The sequence below is a fragment of the Physeter macrocephalus genome, unplaced genomic scaffold (genome assembly GCF_002837175.3).
Source record: "Physeter macrocephalus isolate SW-GA unplaced genomic scaffold, ASM283717v5 random_84, whole genome shotgun sequence".
Classification (NCBI taxonomy): domain Eukaryota; kingdom Metazoa; phylum Chordata; class Mammalia; order Artiodactyla; family Physeteridae; genus Physeter; species Physeter macrocephalus.
Window position 1 is genome coordinate 1 of NW_021145370.1, and position 26,668 is coordinate 26,668.

General features: G+C 49.5%; 1 protein-coding gene across 5 annotated transcripts in view; it reads right to left on the reverse strand.

The window, feature by feature from the left end:
• Nucleotides 1-3,970: 3,970 nt before the first annotated feature.
• The window catches only part of LOC102976725 (ryanodine receptor 1), an 88,655-nt gene continuing 65,957 nt past the window's right edge, over nt 3,971-26,668 (reverse strand). The window contains exons 68-88 of one of the 5 annotated variants that reach the window (XM_028483882.2): nt 25,016-25,103; nt 24,813-24,905; nt 22,821-22,991; nt 21,233-21,292; nt 20,825-20,962; nt 20,156-20,268; nt 19,870-19,966; nt 19,533-19,639; nt 17,388-17,439; nt 17,187-17,255; nt 15,828-15,927; nt 15,440-15,519; nt 15,277-15,353; nt 14,583-14,656; nt 13,925-13,942; nt 12,745-12,825; nt 9,228-9,316; nt 9,003-9,131; nt 8,810-8,914; nt 6,457-6,538; nt 3,973-4,332 (exon numbers count right to left, since the gene is read on the reverse strand). In XM_028483882.2, the coding sequence (XP_028339683.1) occupies nt 3,998-4,332; nt 6,457-6,538; nt 8,810-8,914; nt 9,003-9,131; nt 9,228-9,316; nt 12,745-12,825; nt 13,925-13,942; nt 14,583-14,656; nt 15,277-15,353; nt 15,440-15,519; nt 15,828-15,927; nt 17,187-17,255; nt 17,388-17,439; nt 19,533-19,639; nt 19,870-19,966; nt 20,156-20,268; nt 20,825-20,962; nt 21,233-21,292; nt 22,821-22,991; nt 24,813-24,905; nt 25,016-25,103 (2,158 nt within the window). In that variant the 3' untranslated portion in view covers nt 3,973-3,997. Of the gene's footprint in view, nt 4,333-6,456; nt 6,539-8,809; nt 8,915-9,002; nt 9,132-9,227; nt 9,317-12,744; nt 12,826-13,924; nt 13,943-14,582; nt 14,657-15,276; nt 15,354-15,439; nt 15,520-15,827; nt 15,928-17,186; nt 17,256-17,387; nt 17,440-19,532; nt 19,640-19,869; nt 19,967-20,155; nt 20,269-20,824; nt 20,963-21,232; nt 21,293-22,820; nt 22,992-24,812; nt 24,906-25,015; nt 25,104-26,668 lie in introns of those variants that run through there. The other 4 variants (XM_028483885.2, XM_028483887.2, XM_055082332.1 and 1 more) reach the window with 4 other exon arrangements.

Consider the following 26,668-nt stretch of genomic DNA (forward strand, 5'->3'; position numbering starts at 1 on the left):
TTATAAATGATGTGACTTTAGCTCCTGCATCGTCCTTTTTGGTTCTCTTGCAGTCCCTACTGAGACTCTCACCCTAACCTGCCAGGTCTTGCGAGTCGAGCTGGGACTCCCCAGAGAGGGCCTGGCACCCAGGAGGTGCTCATTGACTGTTTATTAGGCTAGATTCGTGGGTGAATCTGGAGGCAGTGTACTCTGGAGCCAGACTGCCTGAGTTCTAATCCCAGCTTTGTTACTTATCAGCTGTGTGACCGTAAGCACAGCACTTTAACCTTCCTATGCCTCAGTTTCCACTTCTGCAAAATGGGAATAAAAAATAGTCCTTACTGGGACTTCCCTGGTGGTCCAGTGGTTAAGAATCCGCCAATGCAGGGGACACGGGTTCGAGCCCTGGTCCGGGAAGATCCCACATGCCGCAGAGCAACTAAGCCCGTGTGCCACAACTACTGAGCCTGCGCTCTAGAGCCCATGAGCCGCAACTACTGAAGCCCGCACGCCTAGAGCCTGTGGTCCACAACAAGAGAAGCCACCACAGTGAGAAGCCCGCGCCCCGCAACAAAGAGTAGCCCCCGCTCACCGCAACTAGAGGAAGCCCGCGCGCAGCAACGAAGACCCAACGCAGCCAAAAAAAAAAAAGTCCTTCCTACCTAAGGGTTACTGTAAATTAACATTCATTTACACACAGGACCTGGCACAGAGTGAGAACATGATACATATTAGCTCTTCTTCCTGAAGGTGCAGGGCTCAGGGACAGCGATGTTTAAGAGGCTGCGAGGGCGACAGGAATAAAGACGCAGACCTACTAGAGAATGGACTTGAGGACACGGGGAGGGGGAAGGGTAAGCTGGGACAAAGTGAGGGAGTGGCATGGACATATATACACTACCAAATGTAAAATATATAGCTAGTGGGAAGCAGCCGCATAGCACAGGGAGATCAGCTCAGTGCTTTGTGACCACCTAGAGGGGTGGGATAGGGAGGTGGGAGGGAGAGAGATGCAAGAGGGAAGAGATATGGGAACATATGTATATATATAACTGATTCATTTTGTTATAAAGCAGAAACTAACACACCATTGTAAAGCAATTATTCTCCAATAAAGTTGTAAAAAAAAAAAAAAAAAGAGGCTGCGAGGGATTGGCAGGGAAGGTGGGGGTCCCAGGAATGCGTGGCACAGACGCCCAGGGGAGCAAGGCATTGCCGAGGGGGAGGAAATGGCTGACTGTGGCAAACGCTGCCAAGATGACAAGTCAGAGGAGAGATTTAGGGTGAAGAGATCACTGATGATCTTAGCTGGCATAGTTTCAGGAGAGTGACAGGGACAGAAGCCCCGAATCAGGGAAGGAGTGGGAGGTGAGAAAGGAGTGAGCGAGGGTAGATAGCTCTTGGGAGGCGTGGCTGAGAAGCGGGGAGAGAGCGAGGGAGGGAGGCTCTCAGAGGACAACTGGGAGGCATGGGGCACTTTGTATTCAACTCAGGAGACCCTGGGTTTATTTAAATGCTGACTGACAACAGTGATTGCAATCCCTAGAATAAAATAAGAAGTCATGAGTCTATACCCATACAAATGAATGAATGAATGAATGAATGAACGAACAAACAAACAAACAAACAAATAAATGGAGAAGGGGAAAACTCTTCCTTACAGTAAAATGGTACCTAATGTGTGGAGAAAAGGGAACCCTCTTACACTGTTGGTGGGAATGTAAATTGGTGCAGCCCCTATGGAAAACAGTATGGAGGATCCTCAAAACACTAAAAATAGAGTTGCCATATGATCCAGCAATCCTACTCCTGGGCATACACCCAGACAAAGCTATATTTCAAAAAGATACAGGCACCCCTATGTTCATAGCAGCACTAGTTACAATAGCCAGGACATGGAAACAACCTAAATGTCCATTGACAGATGACTGGATAAAGAAGAAGTGGTCCAAATATACAGTGGAATATTACTCAGCCATAAAAAAGAATAAAATAATGACATTTGCAGCAACATGGATGGACCTAGAGATTATCATACTAAGCAAACCAAGTCAGAAAGAGAAAGACAAATACCATATAATAGCACTTATGTGTGAATCTAAAATATGACACAAATGAACATATCTATGAAACCGAAACAGCCTTACAGATATAGAGAACAGACTTGTGGTTGCCAAGGGAGAGGGGGAGGTGGGGGAGGGAAGGATTGGTAGTTTGGGATTAGCAGATCCAAACTATTACATGTAGGATGGATAAACAACAAGGTCCTACTCTATAGCACAGGGAACTATACTCAATATCCTGTGGTGATCAACCATAACGGAAAAGAATATGAAAAAGAATATATATGTATGTATAACCGAATCACTTTGCTATACTGTAGAAATTAACACATCATTTTATTGCAATATGGTAAGTCAACCATACTGCAATAAAATGAAAAAAGGTACCTAGTAAAGGTAAAGGGTACAGGGAAATTAGAAAACCACCATTTATCAACTGCCATAGTAATCATCGTTGAGACAAGTATCACTGATAGATGCTAACCCTGAGAGGGTGCGCAGGATATCTACATAGTCTCAAAGCACATCTTCACAAGATACCAAGGGGAACGATAGTATCATTACAGTGGAGACTCTGGTAAACACCACCTTCACCATGTGACCAAGCTAACACCAACCGTAATGGGAAGAACCCACATCACATGCCTCCTGATACAATGCACTGAGAAAGACACAGCCCTCCTCTGATATTCCTGCCAAAGACGTATAACCTGAACCGAATCACAAGGAAAACTCAGACAAACGCACACTGAGGGCCATCCTATAAAACAACTGGCCTCTATTTTTCAAAAATGTCAAGATCATAAGAGGCAAAGACAGATCAAGGAAGGGTTCCAGATTGAAGGGAGCTAAAGAGACAGGATGCCTAAATGCAATCCCTGATCCTGGACTGGATCCTTGACAAGGAAAACAATTTCTTCAAGAGCAAAAACTGAATAAAGTCTGTAGATAGCAGGATTGTCTCAATGTTGATTTCCTGATCTGCATAATTGTTTTGTGGTTATGTAAGGGAATGAACTTGTTCTCAGCAGATACACACTGAAGTATTTAGAGGTAAAGAGGAATCATGATAGAGAAAATGAGGTAAAAAGTTAACATTTGGGGGACTTCCCTGGTTGTCCAGTGGCTGAGACTCCGAGCTCCCAACGCAGGGGGCCCTGGTCAGGGAACTAGATCCCACATGCCGCAACTAAGAGCACGCATACCGCAATTAAAGATCCCATATGCTACAACTAAAAGATCCTGCACACCGCAACGAAGACCCTTGTGCTGCAACTAAGACCCAGCAGAGCCAAATAAATAATAAATAAATAAATAAGTTAACGTTTGGGCAATCCGGGTGAAAAGGTATTCAGAAATTTTATGTACCGTTCCTGCAACTCCTCCATAAGACTGAAGTTATTTCAAAAGAAAAATTTAACAAAATGGTGATGGAAAAGATCTGGCAGTAATAATAGTAATAATAATAGGTAACATCTCTTGTACCCTCCTGTGTTCCAGGCACTGTCCAGGCTCTGTTCACCCACTGCCTAACCTCAAAGCAGTCCTGTGAAACAGTTAATTTATTATCTTAGCCCCATTTCACAGAGGAGCCTGAGGCTTAGAGCGGATGAGCGGCTTACCTGGGGTGGAAGGGTTGGCAGATGCAGGTGAGTGGGCTCCTGGACCGAGCTGGTTCCTGCATTTCCCTCCAAACAGCCTCATTATTCAGACCTGCAGTGGTCGTTAGTGACTGCCTTTCCCGTTAGTCTATAAGCCCCATGAAGGCAGGGCTGTGTCTGTGTCAGTCATTGCTGTGTCCATGGTACCAGCACAGAGCCCAACACAGAGGAGAAGCCCAATAGATGTTTATCAACTGAATAACTGATCTCTATTTATAATAATGATAATATTATGACTGTTAATAATGATAATAGAAATAAGGTCCTCATTTGTGTTGACGCATTTCATCTTCAAAACAAGTCCAAGGATGATAATTTTATCCCCGTTTTACAGATAAGGAAACTGAGGCATCCAGAGAAGTCTCTTGCCTGCAGCAGGCAGCCAGGAAGGGCATGACTGGCACTTGGCACCCCACCCATCCGCCTTCCAGTACTCACTTTCTGGAAGTCCTTCTTGGAGATGAGGCCACGGGGATCAGTGACGTAGTCCTGGAAGGCCTCAGAGCCCACAATGTCCTTGAGTTTCAGGAACATGTCGAAGAACTTGAGGATCATCTCCACGTTGGATGAGGATTCCACAAGCATGTCCACCATCTGCCGGGCAATCATGCCGTTCACCACGTTCCCTGCAGGCAGCCCCAGGTCAGTGTGGTTCAACAGAGCCTCCTTTCTGGATCCCCATTGGGCTTGCCTCCCTCTCCAGCTCAGGAGCCACCAGGATCCACTGGATCCTGGCCAGCTCCTGTACCTCCCCTCAGAGGGCAAGGGTCACTTTCTGATCTGCCTCAGCATCAGGTGTGAACCTGGCTGATTCTGTCTATGTCCTCCTCCCCCGACAGCTGGGGGAGTCACCAACAAAGATAACGATGGCATAAACGAATGGTGGGTCCAGATGCCATGCCAAGTGCTGCACTGACACGACCTCATCTTTGTAAGGAACGTGTGTCACTATTCATTTTGATAGATGAGGAAACAGACTCAGAGAAAGTCTCAAACTCAGAGTTACACAGCCAGTAAGGGGGTGGGGAGGACTTGAACCCAGAGCTGCATGACCTCAGAGCTCACACCACCTAAGCCTTCCACTAGCCCACACAGGCCAGGCAGCTCCATAGATGAGTTAGGTAGGCCAAAGACAAGACAACAGGGAGAGGTGGAGACTGTGGTAAACTGGGACCCCACACCCCCTCTAAAGCAAACTGGCTCCACCTTTTTTTTAACAGAATTTCATTTATATTTATATTTATTCATTTATTTTTTGGCTGTGCCACACAGCTTGCGGGATCTTAGTTCTGCCACCAGGGACTGAACCTGGGCCACAGCAGTGAAAACCCCGAATCCTAACCACTGAACCACCAGGGAGCTCCCCAAACTGGCTCCAGCTTCTTTTTGTACCTTTCAATTTTCATATAATTTCAAATTTACATGTAGTTCACAAGAATAGTGCAAGGGAACCCTCATGTATTCCAGATTCATCAATTGTTTACATTTTGCCATGTTTGCTTTATAATACCTCTCCCTCTCTATTTTTTTTCACTGAACCATTAAGGACTAAGCCATAGACATGAGGCCTTTTTACCTATAAACATTTCCACATATATATTCTTAAAGACGAGGACATTCTCTTATATAATCATAGTGCAGTCATCAAAATCAGATTGAACATTGATATGACAGTTATTTAATCCAGTTCAGCTGATTTTTCCCACGTGAGAATGTGGACGCATGGTCACCGAATCTTTCAATTTTTCAAGAAAAATGTTTAAAGGGATTTTTGATTGTTAAATCTGATTTTTTTTAAATTAATTGATTATTTTTGGCTGCGTTGGGTCTTTGTTGCTGTGCGCGGGCTTTCTCTAGTTGCGGTGAGGGGGGGGCTACTCTTCCTTGTGGTGTGCGGGCCTCTCCTTGCGGTGGCTTCTTCTGTTGCGGAGCACGGGCTCTAGGTGCATGGGCTCAGTAGTTGTGGCTCGCGGGCTCTAGAGCACAGGCGCAGTAGTTGTGGCACACAGGCTCAGTTGCTCCGCGGCATGTGGGATCTTCCCGGACCAGGGCTCGAACCCGTGTCCCCTGCATTGGCAGGCGGATTCTTAACCACTGTGCCACCAGGGAAGTCCCTTTAAATCTGATTTTTAAAAGCTGATGACTAGTTACCAAAAATTTAAAACATTGTAGGAGGATTATTCATTGCAACGTGGTTTGTAATAGCAAAATATTTTTTAAGAACCTTGAATGTCCATTGATAGGGGTGTGGTTAAATGAATCACTGTATCGCCACACAATTAGTACTATGCAGCCATATAAAAGAATGAGGATGCTGTTATGAACCTCTATAGAAAAAAGTCTTTGTCTACAAGTTAAATAATTTTATTAATTAGTAATAAATTATGGTTGTTTTAAATCACTACGTTTTGGGGATATTTGTTAGGCAGCAAGAGCTAAATGACATATTCAGCAAATAAAAAAAAAATAAATAAATATTCAGTGCATGAATTTTAAAAAGTGTCCAGGCCACCCACCTAATTAAGATTTCTCTGGCAATCCAATAAATTACTATATCTACAGTCAGGACCTGGCACATAATAAGTGCCCAATAAGTGTTTGCTGAGCTTCTTATAGCAACTTAAATGCATTGACCCTCACATGATATCAGATGGGGATGAAGGTTAGGCTCTCCTGGGTCTCAGAGGGCCATTTTCAGGATCATCTGAACATTTGTACCCTCCCCTTACCCCCACCCACTAGGAGTTTACCTTCTAGTAGTGACAGCAACATCACCACCATGTCCTTCTGTAGATCCAGGAGCTCCTTCAACAGCTCGATCTGGCTCGAGTCCTAGAGACCCCACATCCCAGCTTTGTGAGGGCTCTTCTCAGCAGAGACGCCTCCCCCACCTCCGGCTGCTTCCACCCACCCAGCAGGGCCCAAGACCCCTTTTCTTTCCTCCTCTTACCTCCGAGGGGACCCGAGTCCAGACATGTTCCTCGGAAGCAGGGGAAAAGGCAGAGAGACAAGACTGTGGGGTGGGATTGGCACTTTGGGGGAAGTGGGCCCAACAGGTGACGTGTAAGGACAAGGGCTGGCAGACGAGGAGGACTGGGAGGAGTATGGGTGTCTGAGAGCAGATGCTTGGAACCAAGAGAGACAGAGACGGACAGGGGCAAATACTGGGGACAGTGACACAGATCCAGGAAGGGATGAGAGCTCAGCACTGCGCCTGGCCTATGGTGGGTGCTTGACACATGTTTGTTGAATGAATGTGTGATAGAAAAAGTGGGATTCTGGGTTCAGGAAGAAGGCTGTGGGACACAGCTATGTGCTTTCTGGTAAGCCATTTGGGAAGAATGGCTCTCCTGTCACAGTGTCTCATGTAGGGCCCACAGAAGTCTCCAACATGGTCAGAGTTCTGCCCCATGGTCCCTATTTGCATTAGGTTGAGCTACATAAAATTGCTAGTCTTCAGTCATTTCTCACCAACAAAGGGGTAATTTCAAATGGTTCTACCTACTGAAATGGAGGAAGGGGAAGGGTACCAGATAAATGGGATGTAAGGCTCCTTCTACCCCATGCTAGTTCTAGAGTTGCTGATTCTAATCCTAACACATTCCTACAGTTCCAAAGCTCTGCATCCTGACTCTAAGATTCCAACTTTCCAGGATCTCAAGATCCTAAGATGGGTGAGTCCTGTGGTGTGTGCCTGTCCATGATGTAGCCCCTTGATTCTCTCAACAATCCCACTCTGAGAGCATATGAGACTAACCCCGTCTTCCGGGTTGTAGGGGTGGGTATATAACCAGGACTGGCCAATCAGAGCTTTCTTTCCCCTGGCCAGGGTGATTGGTTCAGGAATGGGCATGTGACCTAGTAATCCAATAAGAGAATATGGCAGATCTTTTCCTGGATCTAAAGAGGTGTTCTGTTCCCTCTGGAGCTGTTAGTGGAGCTCATGAAAGCCCAGGGCATCATTTTCCCAGCCCGTGGGGAGCACCTGCTTGAGACTGAAGCTAGAGAGGAGAGGGACATTTCTACTAACAGCACTATAGGCCCTGGATCTGATCTGTGATGTGAACTGATAAATTCTTTTCTTTTTATTCTTTTTTTGTAAGCTACCACTTTGCATTGGATTTCTAGCCCTTGCAATTTAACCTAGACTATGGCTGAGGAATTAATTCTGCAGGATTTGGAACTCTGCACTAAGATACCAATATCCTCTAGAATTTTAAGATTACATCAACAGCCCCACTTGAACTCACTGACACTAAGAAATTGCATTCTTAAGCTCAACTCCTTTCAAAAGGTCAGATGACACCAGACAGGATTTCTGCCAGCCCCTGTGGTGCCTTTGAGTAAATTAGAAAAAGGCTTCCCTTTTTCAAGACTCTTTCTTGTTGGGAAATTATAATATACAGAATATTGCCATCTGCTGGAAAACTATTGTAATAAATACACCGATATACGTATGATGTCTAGGATGTGGATGGTGCCGTTTCAGATGCTGGGCCCTGCTGCAGCGCATATGGCAGCCTTGAATATGTTTACCAGACAGAAGCAGAGCAAATGGATACGGTGTTTGTGAGGCATTGACAAGGCTGCAAAAGGGCGGGGGGGGGGGTGGGGAAAAGGGGAGCACGAAGATGCTAGAGATGGGAGACGGGGCTCGACAGGGACCTTACATCATGGATGCCATGGATAGATGTCATCTGCCGCAAGCAGAATAAAGAAGCAAAACACCCCTTCAGCCCCAGGCCCAGATCTATAAGCCTACCCTCATCCTATCCCTAGTCCTGTCCGAATCTGGGTGACCTCATCAGAGGGGAAAGAACACCAACCAATCATAGAGGAGCTCTGGACCAGAGCGGGCGGACCCCAAACGTCAGACCAAGTGAACTGTAGATGGATGACCAGCCGATTGGCGGTGGCAGAGGAGGAGGCGGGGTCATGGAGAGAGCCAATCCAGAAGAAAGATGGATTTGGCCACGGAGAGGGAGCAGTCTGCAACCTGCCGGGAGCACTGGGGTGCGACACGGACCGATGGGGCAAAACTTGGAAACGTGCCAGTTGGGGGATGCCTGGAAGCAGTTGGAAGAAGAACAGAGAGGCCCGAACCTGAGCGAGCTTCATCATCATGTGGGCAAACACGTGCAGGAATCCCACCACGGCGTCCCAGAGGCGGCTGTGCGCTAGACTCTGCTGGTTCCCGGTGCAGGGCCCCTGTGAGGCAGAGAGAGGTTCTACGTGAGCACGAGGCAGGGCGCGGGATGCGGAACTGCCTCGCCCCGCCCCAGCGGGCGAGCCCTACCTGAATGTATTCGGTGAGGCTGTTGAACACCTGTTTAGCCACAGACATGGCCTTGGAAAAGTTCCTCTTGCCCTGCTCCTCAATGACATCCTTGCCCGAGTAGTACCAGTAGAAGTCGCTGATGGATTCCTGGGGGGGGCAGACACAGTGTGAGGGGCTGCTGGTGCCAACCATGGCCCAAGAGACCCCAGCCCGGGTCACACCTGGACGGCCTCCCATCCTCACCTGAAGCCGCAGGAGGTAGTCCACAGTACAGATGATGATGTTAATGGTGGTTGTATTCCCTGTCTGTGTCCGTAGGTAGTTTTGGAAATCTAGGGAGATGAAAAGTCACTCATTTATTGAGCATCTACCGTGTGCTAGGGGAGGTGGACAGTGAGTCCTTTATTCATTTATGCAATAAATGTTTTTTGAGGGCCTATTGTATGCCGGAAGGCATATAATCATTAATTTACTTAATAACTCTTTATCAGTACCTACTATGTGTTCGGGGAAGATGGAGGATCATTTATCCATTTGTCTAATAAATATTTATTGAGGGCCTACTATGTGCCGGATGTGGTGGAGGGCCAGTCATTTACTCATTTTTTTCCTCAAAATATTTATTGAGCACCTACAATGTAGCAGGGGGAAATGGAGATTCAGCCTTTGTTTGTTCACAAAAGTTTTTTACTGAATGCCTACTATGTGCTGGGGAGATCGGAGATTGGTTATTTAGTCATTCATTTATCCAAAAAATATTTATTGAGCACCTACCAAGAACCAGAGGAGTTAACCATTTGTTATTTATTTGTTCATTTATTCAATACATATTTATTGAGCATATACTATATGCTAACGGGAGATGAAGACTGGTCACATACTTTGATACTACAAATTTCCTGAGCATTTATTATGTGCCCTGGAGATACAGCAGTAAAAGAAAACAAAGTCCCTGCCCTTGTGAAGTTTGTATTATCATGTAGTAATTTTTCAGTCTTTTCTAACTGCAACCTACAGTAGGAAATCCAGTACATATTTACACTGAGACCCAGTACACGTGTCTAATCTGAAATTACATCCACATATACCTGAAACAGAAGTTTCACATACCCTTACTATGTGCCCTACATTCTGCTATTTTCTGTCCTGTACTAGTCTAGTTAACTACAAATGAATTCTGAACTCAACCCACTAAATATGTAGTTCTCAACCTCCCAACCCTGGCTGCACATTAGAACTACCTGGAGGATTTTAAATATCCCAGTGCTCAGACCCCATCCCAGACCAATTAAATTAGAATAGCTGAGTGAAACCTGAGCTTTAGTGTTTTGTAAAGCTCCCCAGGCATACCAATGTGCAATTAGGAATGAGAACGTCTGCGATAAACTTGATTCACGACCCTCTGGTGAGTTGGTTCCCACTATTTGAAAAACATTGTTCTATGGCAGAAAGCTGATGACTGTTAGAGCTGAGTGATGGCTGCTTGGGGGCTTATTATACCATTCTCTCTACTTCAGTGTGTGGTTGAGAAAAGTTCTGGAATAATAATGATGATGATGATAAAGGTTGTGATGGGGGAAGCTCAGGGGGTTGGAGGAACCCAGAGGAGATGCCTGACCCAGACAAGGTGGTCAGGGAGGGCTTCTTGGAGGAGGAGACCTCTGAGCTACGACCTGAAAGATGAGTAGGAGTTGGCTGCGCAAATTCCTCGCTGTGTGACCTCAGGCAAGTTATTGAACCTCTCTGTGTGGCAGACTGTGCCTCGGTTCACCCATATGTAACACGGTGGTCACAATAGGCCCTACTTTAAAGAGCTTTGGTGAGGTTTTAATGCTTTAGCATATATAACGAATTGAGGACAGAACCTGGTACATAAGTGCTCAATAAACAATAGCTGTTCTTAAAGGGCCTTAAAGAGAGTGCTGAGGTTAAGAGCTGCACTTTGGAGCAGTGACTCTCAAAACATGGGCCCAGACCAGCAGCATCAGCATCTTCCGGAATGAAACCTGTTAGAAATGCAAATTCCTGGGCTCCGCCCCAGAATTACTAAATCAGAAAATCTGGGATGGGGTCCAGAAGTCTAGTTTAACAAGGCCTCCTGGTGATTCTTAGGTACGCTTGAGTTTGAGAACAACCTCTGTAGACCCATTTGCCAAATGACCAATTCATCAAATTATCAAGGCAATGAAAACAAGCTTCAGTTAAATCCTTTTGATGTTATAGCAATGTCATGTTGCCCAGGATGGCTTCAACAGCCCTTGAAAGTTTTTTTCTCCCAAAGTTTTACTTCCACCTGATTTCCCTATAGCCACTTCACAATCACTATATCAGGCTGAATGTCCATTTTGCCTGGTTTCACATTACAGACGAAAAGTATACTCAAATATTCAAGATTTTATAAGCAAATGGACAGGCTTTCCCATCAACCCTGTTTTCTAATTCCTTTTTCTGTGTTCATTTAAATCAGACTGTATGCCTAAATGGTTAATACGGCTCCCCGGCTTTTGTCTGCTCTGAATGGCACTGAATACTCAAGACATGCAAGGCATCTGAGATTTGAAAGATATTTCAAATATTTATTTGACTGGGCTGGTTAATGAATCCACAAATTTGGGCAGAGGACCAGACTGCAAATTTGGTGGGAGAGAGAAATCCCACCGTAAGAACATTCTCATTTCCAAAAAGTCATAGACCCAGGGAATAAAATTCATTCTAAGCCCCAAAGACTGATTCCACCTTTGTTAAAGAAAGAAAACCCCAGTCACATGGCACAAAGGTATTTAATAAACCTTGAAGAAAAACTAGCTGTGGACATAAGAGCTTATGATAATACAAAACAATGGATCATGCTTTATCCTTTGTTGAAAAGAAAAAAGTGAAGATTAAAGATGTTTACCTTAAAGAACACTAGTCAAGTGGGGTGTGGGTTCTATGGAGGTTAGATTTATAATTACTCCCATTCTTGCCGTGAAGGTTAACTTCTGGGCAGTCTGTGGTTTCTTATCACCCGCTAACTGTTATAACCACAACCTTGAGACTGTACATGTTTGTCATAGGAAACTGCATCGGGTACAATGTTTACTATTCAGAATTTCAACTATTCCTTTAACGTTGTAAGCTGTGTGCCACACGAGGTTATATTTTCTCACCAATGATGTATTTAATTAACTTGCTGTGTCATCCTTGATCTGGTTATATTTCCAGAACCAGAACAAAAGTTGTGAAAACTCAAACTTGTTTAAGTTAGGAAAGTCTGTAGGCCTTTCTCGTGGCCAGGTATTTTATGAGCAAAATTAATAGGTGGTTCTAATGGATTCATTTAAAAATGCCAGGCAATTTTTCCCTCTACAGACCCAGAGTATGGCAATCTACCACATTTACTGAACTTTGGCAGCTGCTGCAAAATGCCTGTGGAAGAATGGCATGTGGCGAATTGCTCATTTGTGAAAATTGATTTGGGGCCAAATTGGGTTTTGGCAGATTGCTTTTGGGGAATTGGACTGGCTAGAGGAGGGGAAAGTGAAGCAAAGTGGCTAGGCTCCAGACATTCAAGAGAGATTTAGGAAGGTGGACAGGCAGCACTTGACACTGGCTGAAAGTAAAGAATGAACGACAACGGGATTGAGGACAAGGCCTGGATGTGGGGATTGAGGCCATCACTGATTAGGGGAGGAGGAGACTGGAGATTAACTCAGGCAACCCTTCCAGTCCGACCCCAAACCTTGGCCTTCTCTCTATGTCACCCACCCCTCCTCCTCACCATTATTGTGCCCCTCGCAGAGCAATTGCAGGAATCGGAACAGATCTTGGGTGAATTCATCATCTGCCATGACCTTCTCTCCTGGGTGGAAGAGGGTGAAGGGGCCAGAAGGGATCAGATGCGCCAGGACACAGCACGCATGCACATGGCCCATGCACACTGCACACGCATGCAGAAAGCATGGGGCGCGCAGGGAGGAGCAGCCACCACTTTAAAGACAGCATGAGGGCCACGGGCATCCATGACAACAGAGTCTAGGACATCAGCAGATGGAAACTGAGGTGCTGTGTGACCTCAGGCAAGTTATTGAACCTCTCTGAATTATGAAGTTATGAAGCTGGGGCCTCAAGTATTTGTCCACAATATCACTGTCCCTTTGATGTCACCACCTGTGTGACAGCTGGGAGTGTCGGTCGACCTAGCAGAGGTTCGGGCTGCTGTTACCTCCCTCAGCCCCCCTCCAGGACAGCGTGGGGCAGTTAATGGATTACGGGGGTCAGAGTCACTTTCACGCAAAGGCTCTGAGCAGGAGGGGATTGAGCAGGGGGACGGGAATCCAACGCCAGCCAATTGGCTCAGATGCCTTGAAAGCAGCCAATCCAGGAGAAGCAGAGGGGGAGGCATGTAAACATGGGCCAATCAGAGCGGGCATCTGAAAGAAGCCAATCACTGTGGGCTGTAGGGCAGGGAAGGCTAGATCGTGAAGGTTCGGGCCAACCAGAGCAGGCGCAGGGGAGGCATGCACACCAATCAGAGTGGCTGCTTGGGGGCAACCAATCTGGTTGGTGGATGGGAGCCGCAGACTCGATCAACGTGGGGTCGCGGGCGCAGGGAGCAGGGTAGGTGGGAGAGGGGTTCACCCCACCTCGGGACTGCGAATCTGGGTCTGGAAGTTCGAGAACATCCATCTGGAGAGGGATCTTTGCCATCTTCTCTAGCTTCTATTTTACACGTGGGGAAACTGAGGCTTACGGAAGGTAAGAAGTCCCATGTGTTGTTAGTGGCTAATCTGGGACCCGAATCTTGGTCTCTGGACCCCTGATCTCGAGACTTTCCTCGGGCATGGACCCTCCCTCCCCTGGATGACCCAAATCCTCAGCCCCCAGGTGGAGGGGATGGTTCGGGGTTAGAAGGAAGGGGTGGCAGCAGCACAGCACAGGAAATGGACTAGGGGAATTACCGTTCTGGCGGTTGATGACTGGGGCAGCCAACAGGATGAGAGGAAGAAGCAGAAGAAAAGGGGGAACAAGAAAGGCAGAAGGGGACAGAGAGACAGACAGAAAAACACACACAGTGACATGGGCGGGGATGAAGGCACAGACACAGAGAGAGAAACAACCCACAGAGAGAAAGAGCGACAAGGAGCAAGGAAGCAAAGAAGAGAACAGGAAGAGGGTAAAAGCAGAGAGGAAGAAAGAAGAGGGAAGAGAAAGAGAGAGATGGGTAGGTACAGGTGGAGAGGCAGGAGGCGAGGATCAGGGCAGAAAGGTTAGGCACGTCACAACACGCCAAAGAGGAGACTCAATTAACTCGGATTAGGGACATTAATGAGAGAACAGCAACCAGGGCTGGAGACTTGAGGCATGTGGAGGGTGGGGTCAATGTGGTGATGGGTGAGAACACAGAAGGACACCCAGGGGTGGGACCATGGGGAGGGAGACTCTGGAGGAATTGGCGGGGGGGGAAGGACTGGGGACCACTGCAGGGGGGAAACCTGGGCATGCTCTTGGGGAGGGAAGGTGTCTTGGTGGAAGGGAACTCTGGGCAATTGGGGGGGAGGGGGTGGATCCTGAAAGAAGGGGATGCCCCAGGGAGAGGGAAGCCCAAGAAGGCCTCACCGGTTCCATCCTCGTTCACCATGCCCAGCCCCTCTGCCTTGTTCTGTCTCTCGAAGGCATTGAGATCCAGGACACTGAGGGAAAGAAAGGAAAGATGGTGAAGATGTGCTGAGGCCTCTGCCCTCCTCTCTTCCAGAGCCTGGTAGCTTCCCCACGGTGGAGGGTGGTGAGCCATCGTAAACCATGAGTGAGCTGAAATCAAGAGGAAGCAGAAACCAAGAGCTGATAGAAGCTATGCAGTGGCAGCTGTGAGGTCAGGTGGGGCAAGGATGAAATGTATAAAAGTTGAAATCAGAAGGAAACAGAAACCATCAATTAGCAAAAGCTTCAGAGAGGCAGCGAAAGTCAGTCAACCGCAAGAGGAGAACAAAGGCAGACGGTAGTGGAGCCACACGAATAGGGGTCATCGGAAAGAGCCCCAAGTCCCTGCTGCCTGAGTGTCCCTTGAAGACTCAACAACCTTCCGGTTCCAGCCGTCTGGATCCTTAATACAACTCGTTCTCAAAGTCTGTGGCATTTTGCCTCCCCTATCGTTCCACGTGAATCCTTATAATAAACTCCCCGTTATTTGAGCTGGCCTGAGTGTGTCTCTGTTCCTGGAACCAAGAGAACAGGCCTGGAACCGGAGGTGGTACGAGGACTGGGGGCTCAGCCACACCAAGCAGCTTCACTAAAGATGTGCACTAGAGCCCACCTGCAGGTTTGCATCAGCGCCTGGATGCTCTGGAAGAAGCCAACTTCCTTCTTGTCCTTCAGGTAATCCAGCATTTTCTGCAGAGGGGGTGGGAGTGGAGGGGGAACTGGGGGTCGCACAGGAACCTCCCACAGCTCCCCTCCCAAGTCCCCTCACCCATTACCTGCTGCACATCGGCATTGCCTCCATTTAGGATGGAGATTCCCAGCTTCAGGGTGGAGGACACCATGGCGCCCGTCTCTCCTGGAGGGGATGGGTTGGGGGGCGGGGCAGGCAACGGATGGTCCACTCAGTTTGGGAGCAGTGTTCTTCACTCACCAGAAAACAGCCATCCCGGGGGATGTCAGAGAATGGGGCAGAGGAGTGTGCAAGGGCGCGTATGCAGGGGTGATCAGGATTGAAGGAATTGGCGAGAAATTGCAAGGCAAGTGCGTGAGTGCAATCCACATGCATGAGGGGTGGGAGGGTGTGCCCGCTGGGTCCACGGGGGATGGGCGGGCTGGGGACAGGGTGGGTTTACTCAGGAGGCGCTGAATGCACGTGCAGGGCACCTTTGCAGGCACTGATCATCTGGAGCACCATCTCCGCGGTGCCCCGGTTGTGCAGCCGCGCCTGCTGGTACAGGAGCCTCTGCTTCTCCATCTCTTTCTCCTGCAGCAGAGCCCGGCCCACGGAGCTGCCTGAGTCAGGGCTCACCAGCCCAGCCTTTCCCTCTCACAGCCTTGCCCTCACCACTGCCTTTCCTGCTCCAGCCACATGCCCTGGCTCATTCCTTCAACGGTAAGCTCCTTCTATCCCCTGGGACTTAAGTCTGCGAATTGCCTCCTGCACCTACACAGAGCTGGGCATGGAGCAATCGTAACCTGGCCCCATGCACCTCCAAGGGGTCAATGGATAAAATCCCAGGGGTCTGTGAACATGGATGGGGAAAAGAGTTATATTTTTATATTTCCCACCCTCCATCTGAAATGTAGCATTTCCTTCCATTATGGATGAGGCCATAAATCACAGCAACATTAGCAGAATCCGTGGTTGTGTCATCCATACAAATCACAGATGTGTCCATATCACATCATTTTTTAAGACATCTTGAAACATCACCTTTTTTTTTTTTTTTTTTTGGCCGCACTGCGCAGCTTGCGGGATTGAACCCGGGCCCCCGGCATTGAAAGCACCGAGTCCTAACCACTGGACCACCAGGGAATTCCCTCGAAATATCACTTATGTTCATCACTACTTATCAATTACAGTAGCTCCTGGATCCACTGTTAGTTCTTGTTATTTGGTAGATTAATAGAGAAGTACAACTATTACTGTATCACAAATTTTTAAAGCAATATTTTGACAACGATTTCAATATGCTTGTTTCCTCTGCTATGGATTCGTTTTACACATTTAAGTACATGATTCTGAGAAAGGATTCATCAGATGCCAAAGGGGACCCTGACACAAAAAAGGTTGAGGAGCTTGGGGAAATGCTTGCTGATCACCTTAATGAGTGAAAGGATGGGTTCACTGCGTTTACTAGCTCTTTCTCACTGCCTGGCCTTTGCGTATGCTGTGCCCCTACCTGGAACACCTGGATCAGGCGTCTTGCCTGGGCCCGCATGACCCCCTGAGCTTCCCTGGCTTCCCTCCGCCCTGAGCCCTCTGCACATGCCTCCCCATTCCCGCCCTGACCATTTTGCTGGAGCTCCCCTCATCACCACGGTGGATACTCTGTGCTGTTACTGTCTGCTTGAGGTAGCTGTCTCCCCAGTAGACTGGCTTGGCCGCTGCTATGTGCCCAGCATCACCCAGCCTAGGGCCGGGCCCAGAGCATTTCTCTGTGAACACATGCTGACTGAACGGGGGATAATGAAGTCAGGATCACCCATCCCTTTCTTCAGGGGCTACTTGATCCCACCTACCTCAAAGGAAAGCTCAACCTCCTGTTCTTCAGCTTCGCCATTCTCCCCTCCCTCCTCCAGGTGGCAGCTCTGGGGATAGGGCATCAGTTAGAGATGATGGTGAACAGAAGAGATACCGCAGGCCAGTTCCAGCCCTTTCAGTGGACAGGCATTGCAGCTGAGGGGGAAGGGAACCTGCCCTAAATGGGGGCAGGGCCTCACCTTTGCCATGATATCGGCATACGCTATATACAAGTAATCTTCATCCAGTTTGCTGAGGAAGTAAGTGGGGAGACAGTCAGGACCCAGTAGAGAGGAACCCCATCTTATAACAGCTTCCAGTTTTCCTTTGGAGAGCCACCCCTCCCCATGCTCAGGCTGTGTGGTTCAGATGGGGTAGGACTCTCCATTGCCAGACCGGGCATGTGATCAAGGCTGAGCCAATCAGTACTTTCTATCTGCTTGGCTACAATAATAGGTAAGAGATGGTCATGTGATCCACTCTGGTCCAGTGCAATTCATTCTGGGAGTTTTGCTGAAGCTATTGATAGAGCTGCTCCCTTTCCACTGGGGTTGCTGTGATGGTGTGATGGAAGCCTGGAGCTTCCCGGGCCATGTTGCCACCTGACAACTGGTTGGCTCACCTGACAACTATGACCAACCACCTCCTTAGGTCTCCTCTATAATAATAGTACTAATAACAGCAGAAGTAATGGCCAACACCCATTGAGTTTACTCTAGGTTGGTTTCTGTTCTAAGAGCTTTGTATATAATAACCAATTAATTTTCACAGTAATTCAATTAGGTAGATATATAGTTAACCCTTGAACAATATAGTTTTGACCTGCACAGGTCCACTTATATGTGCATTTTTAAGAATAAATACTGCTACAGTACTATACAATCCATGGTTGGTTGAATCCATGGATGCAGAACCGCAGATATGGAGGGCCAACTATAGAGTTATACCTGGACTTTTGACCGCATGGAGGGTCAGTACCCCTAACCCCTGCATTGTTCAAGGGTCAACTGGATTACCAGCCCCATTTTACAGACGAGGGAAACTGAGGCACAAAGATCCTTCTTCGCTAGGGTCATAGAGCTAGTACTGGTCATAGAGCTTGTACTGGGATTCAAACCATAGAGCTTGTACTGGGATTCAAACCTTGTACTGGGATTCAAACCTGGATAGTCTAACTCCAGGGTCATTGCCATCCCAGAGGACAGAGAACAGAATACTCAGCTTCCCAGTCTCCCTTGCAACTGGTGGTGGCCTGATGTCAGAATTCTGGCCAATGAAACATGTGCAGAAGCCCACCAGGGAGAGCTTTCCTTGGACAAAAACATTTTGGTCTTGCTTAAGGGAAAGCCTTTCCCCTTCTTTCTGCCTGACATGTGGTCATGATGCCTGGATGTTCAGCATCCATCTTGTAACCACCAGGCAACAGCTCAGAATGGCAGGGCAGAAATCCTGAACGAGTCTGGGTCCCTGTCAGTGTCATTGAGCCACTGCCCAGCCCTGGACTCTCTACCTCCTGACTTGATATTATATAAGAAAAAGAAATCTCTGTGCCTCCATTTCCTCATCCACAAAAAAAAACGTTGATAATAATATCTATCTCATAGTGTGATGATTAAGGGAGAGAATCTATATGTCAAGTGTTTAGCATGATGCTTGACACATAAAAAACATTTAATAAACACTGCTATTTATTTCCATGGCTGCCACTAGCCCATACGAAGCTTTTGTGTGAATTAGAAAAAGGCCCCCCTTCCTCACTGCCATCTGTTGGAAATTTGTCATAATATTCTGATTTTCTCCCTACAATATACTGTAGTTATTTCCTCATCCACAAAAAAAAAACGTTGATAATAATATCTATCTCATAGTGTGATGATTAAGGGAGAGAATCTATATGTCAAGTGTTTAGCATGATGCTTGACACATAAAAAACATTTAATAAACACTGCTATTTATTTCCATGGCTGCCACTAGCCCATACGAAGCTTTTGTGTGAATTAGAAAAAGGCCCCCCTTCCTCACTGCCATCTGTTGGAAATTTGTCATAATATTCTGATTTTCTCCCTACAATATACTGTAGTTTACTGATTTTGTTTGAGCAAGACATTTTCTTCTAGAAAAAGCCTAAATCAGTATTGCCTTTGATGTGAACACTTCAGAGGAGATGCCCTTGTGAAGTGCTCAGTCTGCAAATGGTACGTGGGAGCTCTGCCTGCCCTAGTAAAATGATGTTAGAAGATCCGCTATGGGGCTCCCACACAGAGGGTGTCTCTTGAGTAACAGGGAGGTTGCGGGAGTGGGCAGAGGTAGCGGGTCTCTCTCTGGGACCTAGGAAGGGGCCTCACCTCTTTTCAGTCAGGGCGGTACGGCTGAAGTGCAGGACGAGCTGGTGCAGGGGGTCTGGCTTCTTCTCCTCCACCTCTTCCTCCTCCTCCTCCTGCTTACCAGCTTTCTGGAGGGAGGTGTGGGGCTCGGGGGAGGGGCTTCTAGGGTCCCCACCCGTCTCCTCCCTAGCCGCGCTGGGCTGGGTTTGTTTTTCTCTTCCCCCACATCCTGCACCCGGCCCTGGTTCCCATACCCCCCAGCGCGAAGGGCGACCCACCCCTGGAGGCGTACTATGGACGGCTGGGCCCCAGTCCTATCCCACTCTGCCCCGACCCTCCCAGGCAGGCCCCAGCTCACTGAAAGGTCATCTATCATGCGGTCCTCGAAACTGTGGTCTTCAGTCAGGATCCACGCCGCCTTGTAGCTCTCCACAAACATGTTACAGGCCCGTTGCCTTTGGGGGAAAGATGTGCGGTGTCGCCGAGACCTCCCCATCCACGCCTCTCTGTCCTCCCACACATCTCCTCCCCTAACCACTCCCCAAGACCCCACTGGGGTTGACACTCCATCCTCTTGCCTCTTCAGCCACTCTTTCTCCAAGGCCCCTAGAGTTTCCCTCCTCCATGGGGGGGGGGTGTCTTACGTGGGCAGGTTGTACAGGGGGGTCATGCGGAAACAGGCGACGACCGCCCTCCGGCGCTGCTTGGACAAGAGCTTGTGCCACACGGCCTTCTTGGATTTATAAGGGTGCTCGATCTGGAGGCGGGATTATCTGTCACGTCTCCAGACTCTGCCCCTGGTCTGATTCTCACTTCCAGCCCCGAGTGAAACTGCCCATCAGTGCCCACGTCCAAATTCACGCCCGACTCACAGGGCCGAAGAAACACGCTGGCTCCACCCACAGAGTCAAGGTTCTGACGTGTACTACTCTGCTATCAGACTGAAATTTCCCTCCTACGCCCCGCCCGCAGACCCGGGGCCACTACCTAGACCCCGCCCCAATCTCAAGACCCGCCCAAGGCACTGCCCGCAGAGTCAAGGCGTCTTCACTGGGCCAGACTCGCAGACCCAAAGTTCTGCCCCGTTCGCCGTTCCCAGGCCCAAGATCAAGCGCCAGGTCCTACCCCCAGATCAAAATTTCCATTCTAAGTCTCGCTTTAAACTCAACTGTCACCACCCACAACAGATTAAAGGCCCGCCCCTTGCCGCGCTCAGAGTCCCAAGGTTCACCCTTAGGCCCCGCCCACAGGCTCAAGGACCGCCCCAGGCCCCGTCCAGAGACGCAAGCTCCGGCAACTCAGTAGTAAGACACCTGCTCCAGATGATAGAGCACTGCAGACACTTCCTGGACTCTGCGCACGATTTTCTCCGGGTCGTCAGCGTCCTCCTCGCGGCCCGGGAGGCCCCGGTACAGGGCCATCTGCCAGCGTAAAGAAGGGGAGCCTTCGACCTGAGAGGAGGAAGGACAGTCAGCATGAGGCCCCTCCCCTGCCCGCTCCCTTCTCTCTCAGCCCGGCTTCTCGGAGCGCCCCTCTGCGCAGAGTGGGCTTCTCCGGCCGCTCCGCCCCCCATTCAATGCTGTGATGATTCACTGGGGTGCTGAATACAAGGTCCCTTTTTCGATGCCTGATACATAGTAAGTGCTCAAACGTCGGCTGTTACACTTGCTATTAACCTGACATGCCCGTTTCGGTTGCACGTTAAGGAGGAGGAGGCGTACCTTTCCCTGAAGGTGAAGGTTGTTTTGCAGAAATTCCCGGACCTCCTCATCTGTGTCTTTCTGGGGAGACATGACAGGCTGGGTCACTCTGGAGGGCCAAGCGTCCTCCTTGACCTACAACACTTTCCCTTCCAGCCCCATCACCCCAGCAACTGGTGAGAGGATTGTGTGGGGAAGATCCGAGAGAAACTGAAAGGATCCACAGATCAGGAGTGGTCAGAGAGGAGTCCTAGAGGGCATCAGAGGCCACAGAGGCACCTTGAAGAGACAGGATTAGAGGGGCCTCGTTGGGGGTGTGAGAGGAGGTAGGGGGTGACATGAGGCTATCCCCAAAGGTCAAATAAGGTCAGAAGAGAGCCAGAGTGGGGCTGTAAGTGGGAGATGGGCAGGGAGTTTCTGAAGATTAGAGGTGGGTGAGGGGGATTAGAAGCAGATGATAAGGTCAGCAGAGGTCATAGGGGGTCAGGCAGATCAGCCAAGTCACTGGTGGGGTTTACAAGGAGGCTAAAGGAGGGATCAGTAGGGTGGGGTTTCCTTAGGGTCCCAGGAGAGGGAGCCCTCATGACGACGTTAAGTGGGCAGAGGGGCCCAGGAGGGCTCTTAGGGATCTCAGCAGTACTCAACAGGTCCTAGGAGGAGAAAGGGGGTGCTTGTGATATCAGGGGAGAGTCAGCGGTCTTCAGGGCCCTGGGGGTTATTAGACTCTCAGGGTGCTTAGCAGGGTCCTGGGGTTCTAGGGGTCTTGGGGCAGAGTCCTGGGAGGGCTTCTTGGGTCCCTGAGGCCAAAAAGGATCAGGGAGGGCGGTTGTTATCCCATACAATGGATAAAAGGGGTCCCGGGAGGCCTCTTTGGGGCCCCAGAGGGCTTAGAAGGATTCAGGGGCAGGGTCAATTGATCCCAATCACCCTTGAGACCTCAGAGGTTTCGGTGTGGTCCTGGGGAAGAAGCCATTAGGATCCTGGGGGCTACTTAGGGTCACAGGGTGCTCACTGGGCCCCTGAGAGTCTTTGGGGGCTCAGCTGGGTGTCAACAGAGTCCCGGGGGAGGGGTCAGCAGGGTCCTGAGGGAAAGATGTGGTGAGCTGGAGAGGTCGGTGGGAACCCAGAGGTTCAGGGGGGATCCAATGGGGTCATGAGGGGCTCAGTGGGTCCCGAGGGACTTGGGGAGGTCCTGGTAGAGGGCTTGGAGGAGTCTCAGGGGGGCTCATGGTGTCTCAGCTGGGGTCCTTAGGTTCCCAGCAGGTTTGGCATGGCAGGGGGGTGGTTCTCAGTAGGGTCCCTGAAGGCTCAGCGTGGTCCTTGGGTCCCAAGGGTCTTCGGGGCCTTTCCAGTTTCCAGTGGGGTCCCAGTTAGGGTCCTTTGGTGCCAGAGTTCTGACAGCATCCCAAGTAGGGTTCTCGGCATCCTGTGGGAAGGCTCAGGGCATCCTAGGAGGCCCAGTGAATCCTCAGGCTCCTGGAGAAGGACTCAGTAGGGTCCTAAGGGAGGGCCCTTAGTGGGATCCTGGGGGTTCAGTAGGGCCCCAGGGGCTTAGTGGGAGTGCTGCGTGGGATCCCGGTAGGGTCTCAGAAAGGGGCTGAGCAGGCACCAGGGCATAGCGGGTCTTGGCCAGTGTAATGAGTTCCTGGTCAGTGGGTGCACACATGTTCAGGCCAATGGGCAGCATCTTCTTGAGCATGGCCACAATCAGCGATGTCTGCACGGAGTACCGGTCCCCCCGGCGCTTCTTCTTGGTGCGTTCCTGGTCTGAGCCACCTGACTGTGGGGACACGGGGGCTCAGCGCCAGCTGAGTCTCAGCCTGGCCCCTGCTCCAGCCCCAACCGGCTACCATTGTCCACACTCCAGCCCCCGCCTGAACACTAGGCAGCCCCGTCCCATCCCAGTTTCCACCCCAGACCTTGCTGATCTTTCACTTCAGACCCCCAGCCCTGACCCTAGACCCTCCCAGACCCAAGCCTCTATCCCAAATTCCAACTTCTATCCCAAATCCTTCCAGATTTCCCTCCATTCCAGGCTTTCTCAACTTCTAGCAGTCTTCTCTCAGAATCCCCCCATAACTTGCAGTAGGACGCCCCTCCTGCCCCTACACAACACTTACAACCCCCGCTTCAGAGCCCAAGACAGAGTTCCCAAGAATGAAATGAAGATGTAGAACTGTAAAGAGTCCCAAGAGACAAGAGAAGTTGGAAGAAAAAGCGAGAGAGAGAGAGACACTGAGAGACTGAGACCGACAAGGAGACAGAAGATGCAAGAAAGATCCAGAAAGATCTGGAAGCAGAAGCACAGAGCACAGAGTCCCACAGCCATGTTCTGGAGCCTTGGGTGCAGACCCATGGCCTGGGCCACCCCAGTCATGCCAATGAGAAGCCCCGGTGACAAGCTTCCACGCCAGCTTGTGATATAGAGCATGACCCATGTGCCAGCACATGCAGCATCTCACTGGGTCCTCACAGAGCCCTGGGGCTGGGGGGCCACTGACTGGATGCCTTCCAAAGCTCAAAAGGTTAATCCACTTGTCCAAGGTCACACAGCTAACTGCCAAGAGTCAGGATTCTAACCCAAGTCCATCTGATTCCAGAGCCCAGGTCTTAAACCCAACCATGCACGTGCCTTTTCTCCCCCCATTCCCATTCCCTGGGACCTCAGTCCAAAATGCTTTGAAGCTTTGGGGAAAGCTGAGAGGGGAGTTGGTTTTTTTTAAAACAAAAGTTAAAAAAAAAATTCAACAGCCAAAAGTTGAGGGCCGGGAAGGGAATGGTTGGTGGGAGGTGGGGTGGAGGAAGAGAAAGAGGATATGGGGGCTAGGAGCCAAGGACGAGGGGTGGGGAACAGGGGCAGGGGTTTTCTGGAGGCAGAGCAGAGTCTGGGGTTGGGAGCCGGGTAGAGGGTATTAGCCAAGAGCCATGCGGAATGTCCCAGACGTGGGGCTGACCTGTACATCTCCCGCCTGCTTCATCAGGTTGCAGACAGAGACAAGAAGTGTTACCCCAGTCCCTCCGAGAACCCGAGGCCCCCTCCAAGTCAGCCCTCACCGCAGCTCCTCTGCCCCACCCTGATGCAAATCCCCCAGCTGGGCATTTCCAGACCTCACTCAGGGTGGTGGGTTTGTTCTTTAGACCCTGTCCTTTAGAGGGCAGTTCTGGGAAGGATAAGGGGAGAGGAAAGGGGGAGATGTGGGATAATGGGATAGAAGGAAAGAAGTGGGTGAAAGGAGAGGAGGAAATTGGGATGGGGGAGGGACATGGGGAGGAAGAAGATGGACCAGTAGATGAAGATCTCGCCCACCATCCTTAGGAGGGAGGAGTAAGATGAGGAACAGGGAGAAAGCATGTAGGGCAGAGGGAGGAGATGGGAAAGAAGAGAGAAATGGGGGGAAGGAAAAAGACGGGAGGGAGGAGATGGGGATGAGAAAAGGGGGAGGTGGGGAGGAAGGAGGAGGGAGATGGGGCTGCTCTGAGGGCTGCAGGGAACGTGACTAGGACAGGGCAGGCGGGCCGGGTGAGGAGGGGTCAGGTAGGAAGCCCAGGAGGCTGTCCGCTCGCTCCCGGCTAAGTCCTCCTCCCAGAGCAAAGCACCCACCTTGGTCATTTTGCTCTTGCTGTCTGCAGTCAGAAATGACATGTTGTTGATCTCATTCTGGACCACAAAGTTCTGCTCTTCGCGCTTAAAGTTCTGGGGGTGGGGGGAGGCAGTGTTGGGGATCAGACAGGGTGGGGGAGGGCATCTTTGGGCAGCAGCTTCTCGGCTTATAGAGAGGAGGGGCAGGGTGGGTGGGGACTCACGTGGGACTTGGACCAGTAGATGAAGATCTCGCCCACCATCCTGAACAGCTCCTCCGCACTGGGATTGGGCTCGGTCAGCCAGTGTGCCCTGGGCAGGCAGGGGAAGGGGCTGGTGAGGGATGAGGGCAGAGACCCCCACAGAAGGGGGCCATATGGAGAGACCTCAGGGGAGGGGATCGGAGACTCCAATGGGAGGGATAGAGCTTTCTAGGGTAATCTAGCCATTCAGATGATTTAAAAATTATCAATGACCATTCCTTAAAAATTGTTTTCTCTTTCTCTAACCTTCTTATTGAAGTATTACATACAAAGTTTCAACCTGATGAATTATCACCGAGTGAACACACTTGTGTAACTGCCACCCAAATCAAGAAATAGAACATTTCCAGTCCCCAGTCTGAAAGATGCCCTTATCCAGACTTCTAGACCATGAATTTTTTTTTAAAATTAAAAAAAAAATTTATTTTATTTATTTATTTTTGGCTGCAATGGGTCTTCGTTGCTGCACGCATGCTTTCTCCAGTTGCGGTGAGCGGGGGCTACTCTTCGTTGTGGTGCGCGGGCTTCTCACTGCGGTGGCTCCTCTTGTTGCGGAGCACGGGCTCTAGGTGCACGGGCTCAGTAGTTGTGGCTCGCAGGCTTTAGAGCGCAGGCTCCATAGTTGTGGCACATGCACTTAGTTGCTTCGTGGCATGTGGGATCTTCCCAGACCAGGGCTCGAACCCATGTCCGCTGCATTGGCAGGCGGATTCTTAGCCACTGGCCACCAGGGAAGCTCCTAAAGATTTTTTTTGATGTGGACCATTTTTAAAGTCTTTATTGAATTTGTTACAATATCGCTTCTGTTTTATGTTTTGGTTTTTTTGGCCGCGAGTCATGTGGGATTAGCTCCCCGACCGGGGATCGAACCTGCACCCCTGCATCGGAAAGCAAAGTCTTAAGCACTGGAACACCAGGGAAGTCCCCTAGCCCATGAATTATTTTGGTCTGTTCTTGAATGTGACATAAATAGATGATACGATAATATGTACTCTATTTAAAATTTTCTGGTTTCTTTCATTCAACCTGATGTTTGAGAGATTCATCCACGTTGCTGGGTGTTGCAACAGTTTGCTCACTTTCATCGCTGTGTAGTATTCCACTGTGTGAGTATACCTCACTTTACTTGCCCAAACTTTTTGACCCAACACTCCTACTCCTAGGAATCTACCCTATAGCGATACCCACTCATGAGCACAAAGATGGGTGTACAAGGATGTATACAGCATGCATACCACTGCTTTCTGCTTCAGCTCCCATGACAGACATAGCTAATCAATCCAAGCACCCTTTCTCACAAAGCCCTGATGCAACCTTAAAATCTTTTTCAACCCAGAGGGAACTTGGAGTTGAATCTTGTTCACTATCCCTGGATTTGGCTGCACCTAAGACTCAATAATTCTTTAAACATTGCTTCTGATTTTAGGGAGATGTTAGCAATTGGTTGATACCTGCGCTTGCCATTTTGTAAAGACCTATGTTTCTGGGCTTCCCTGGTGGCGCAGTGGTTGAGAGTCCGCCTGCCGATGCAGGGGACACGGGTTCGTGCCCCGGTCCGGGAAGATCCCACATGCCGCGGAGCGGCTAGGCCCGTGAGCCATGGCCGCTGAGCCT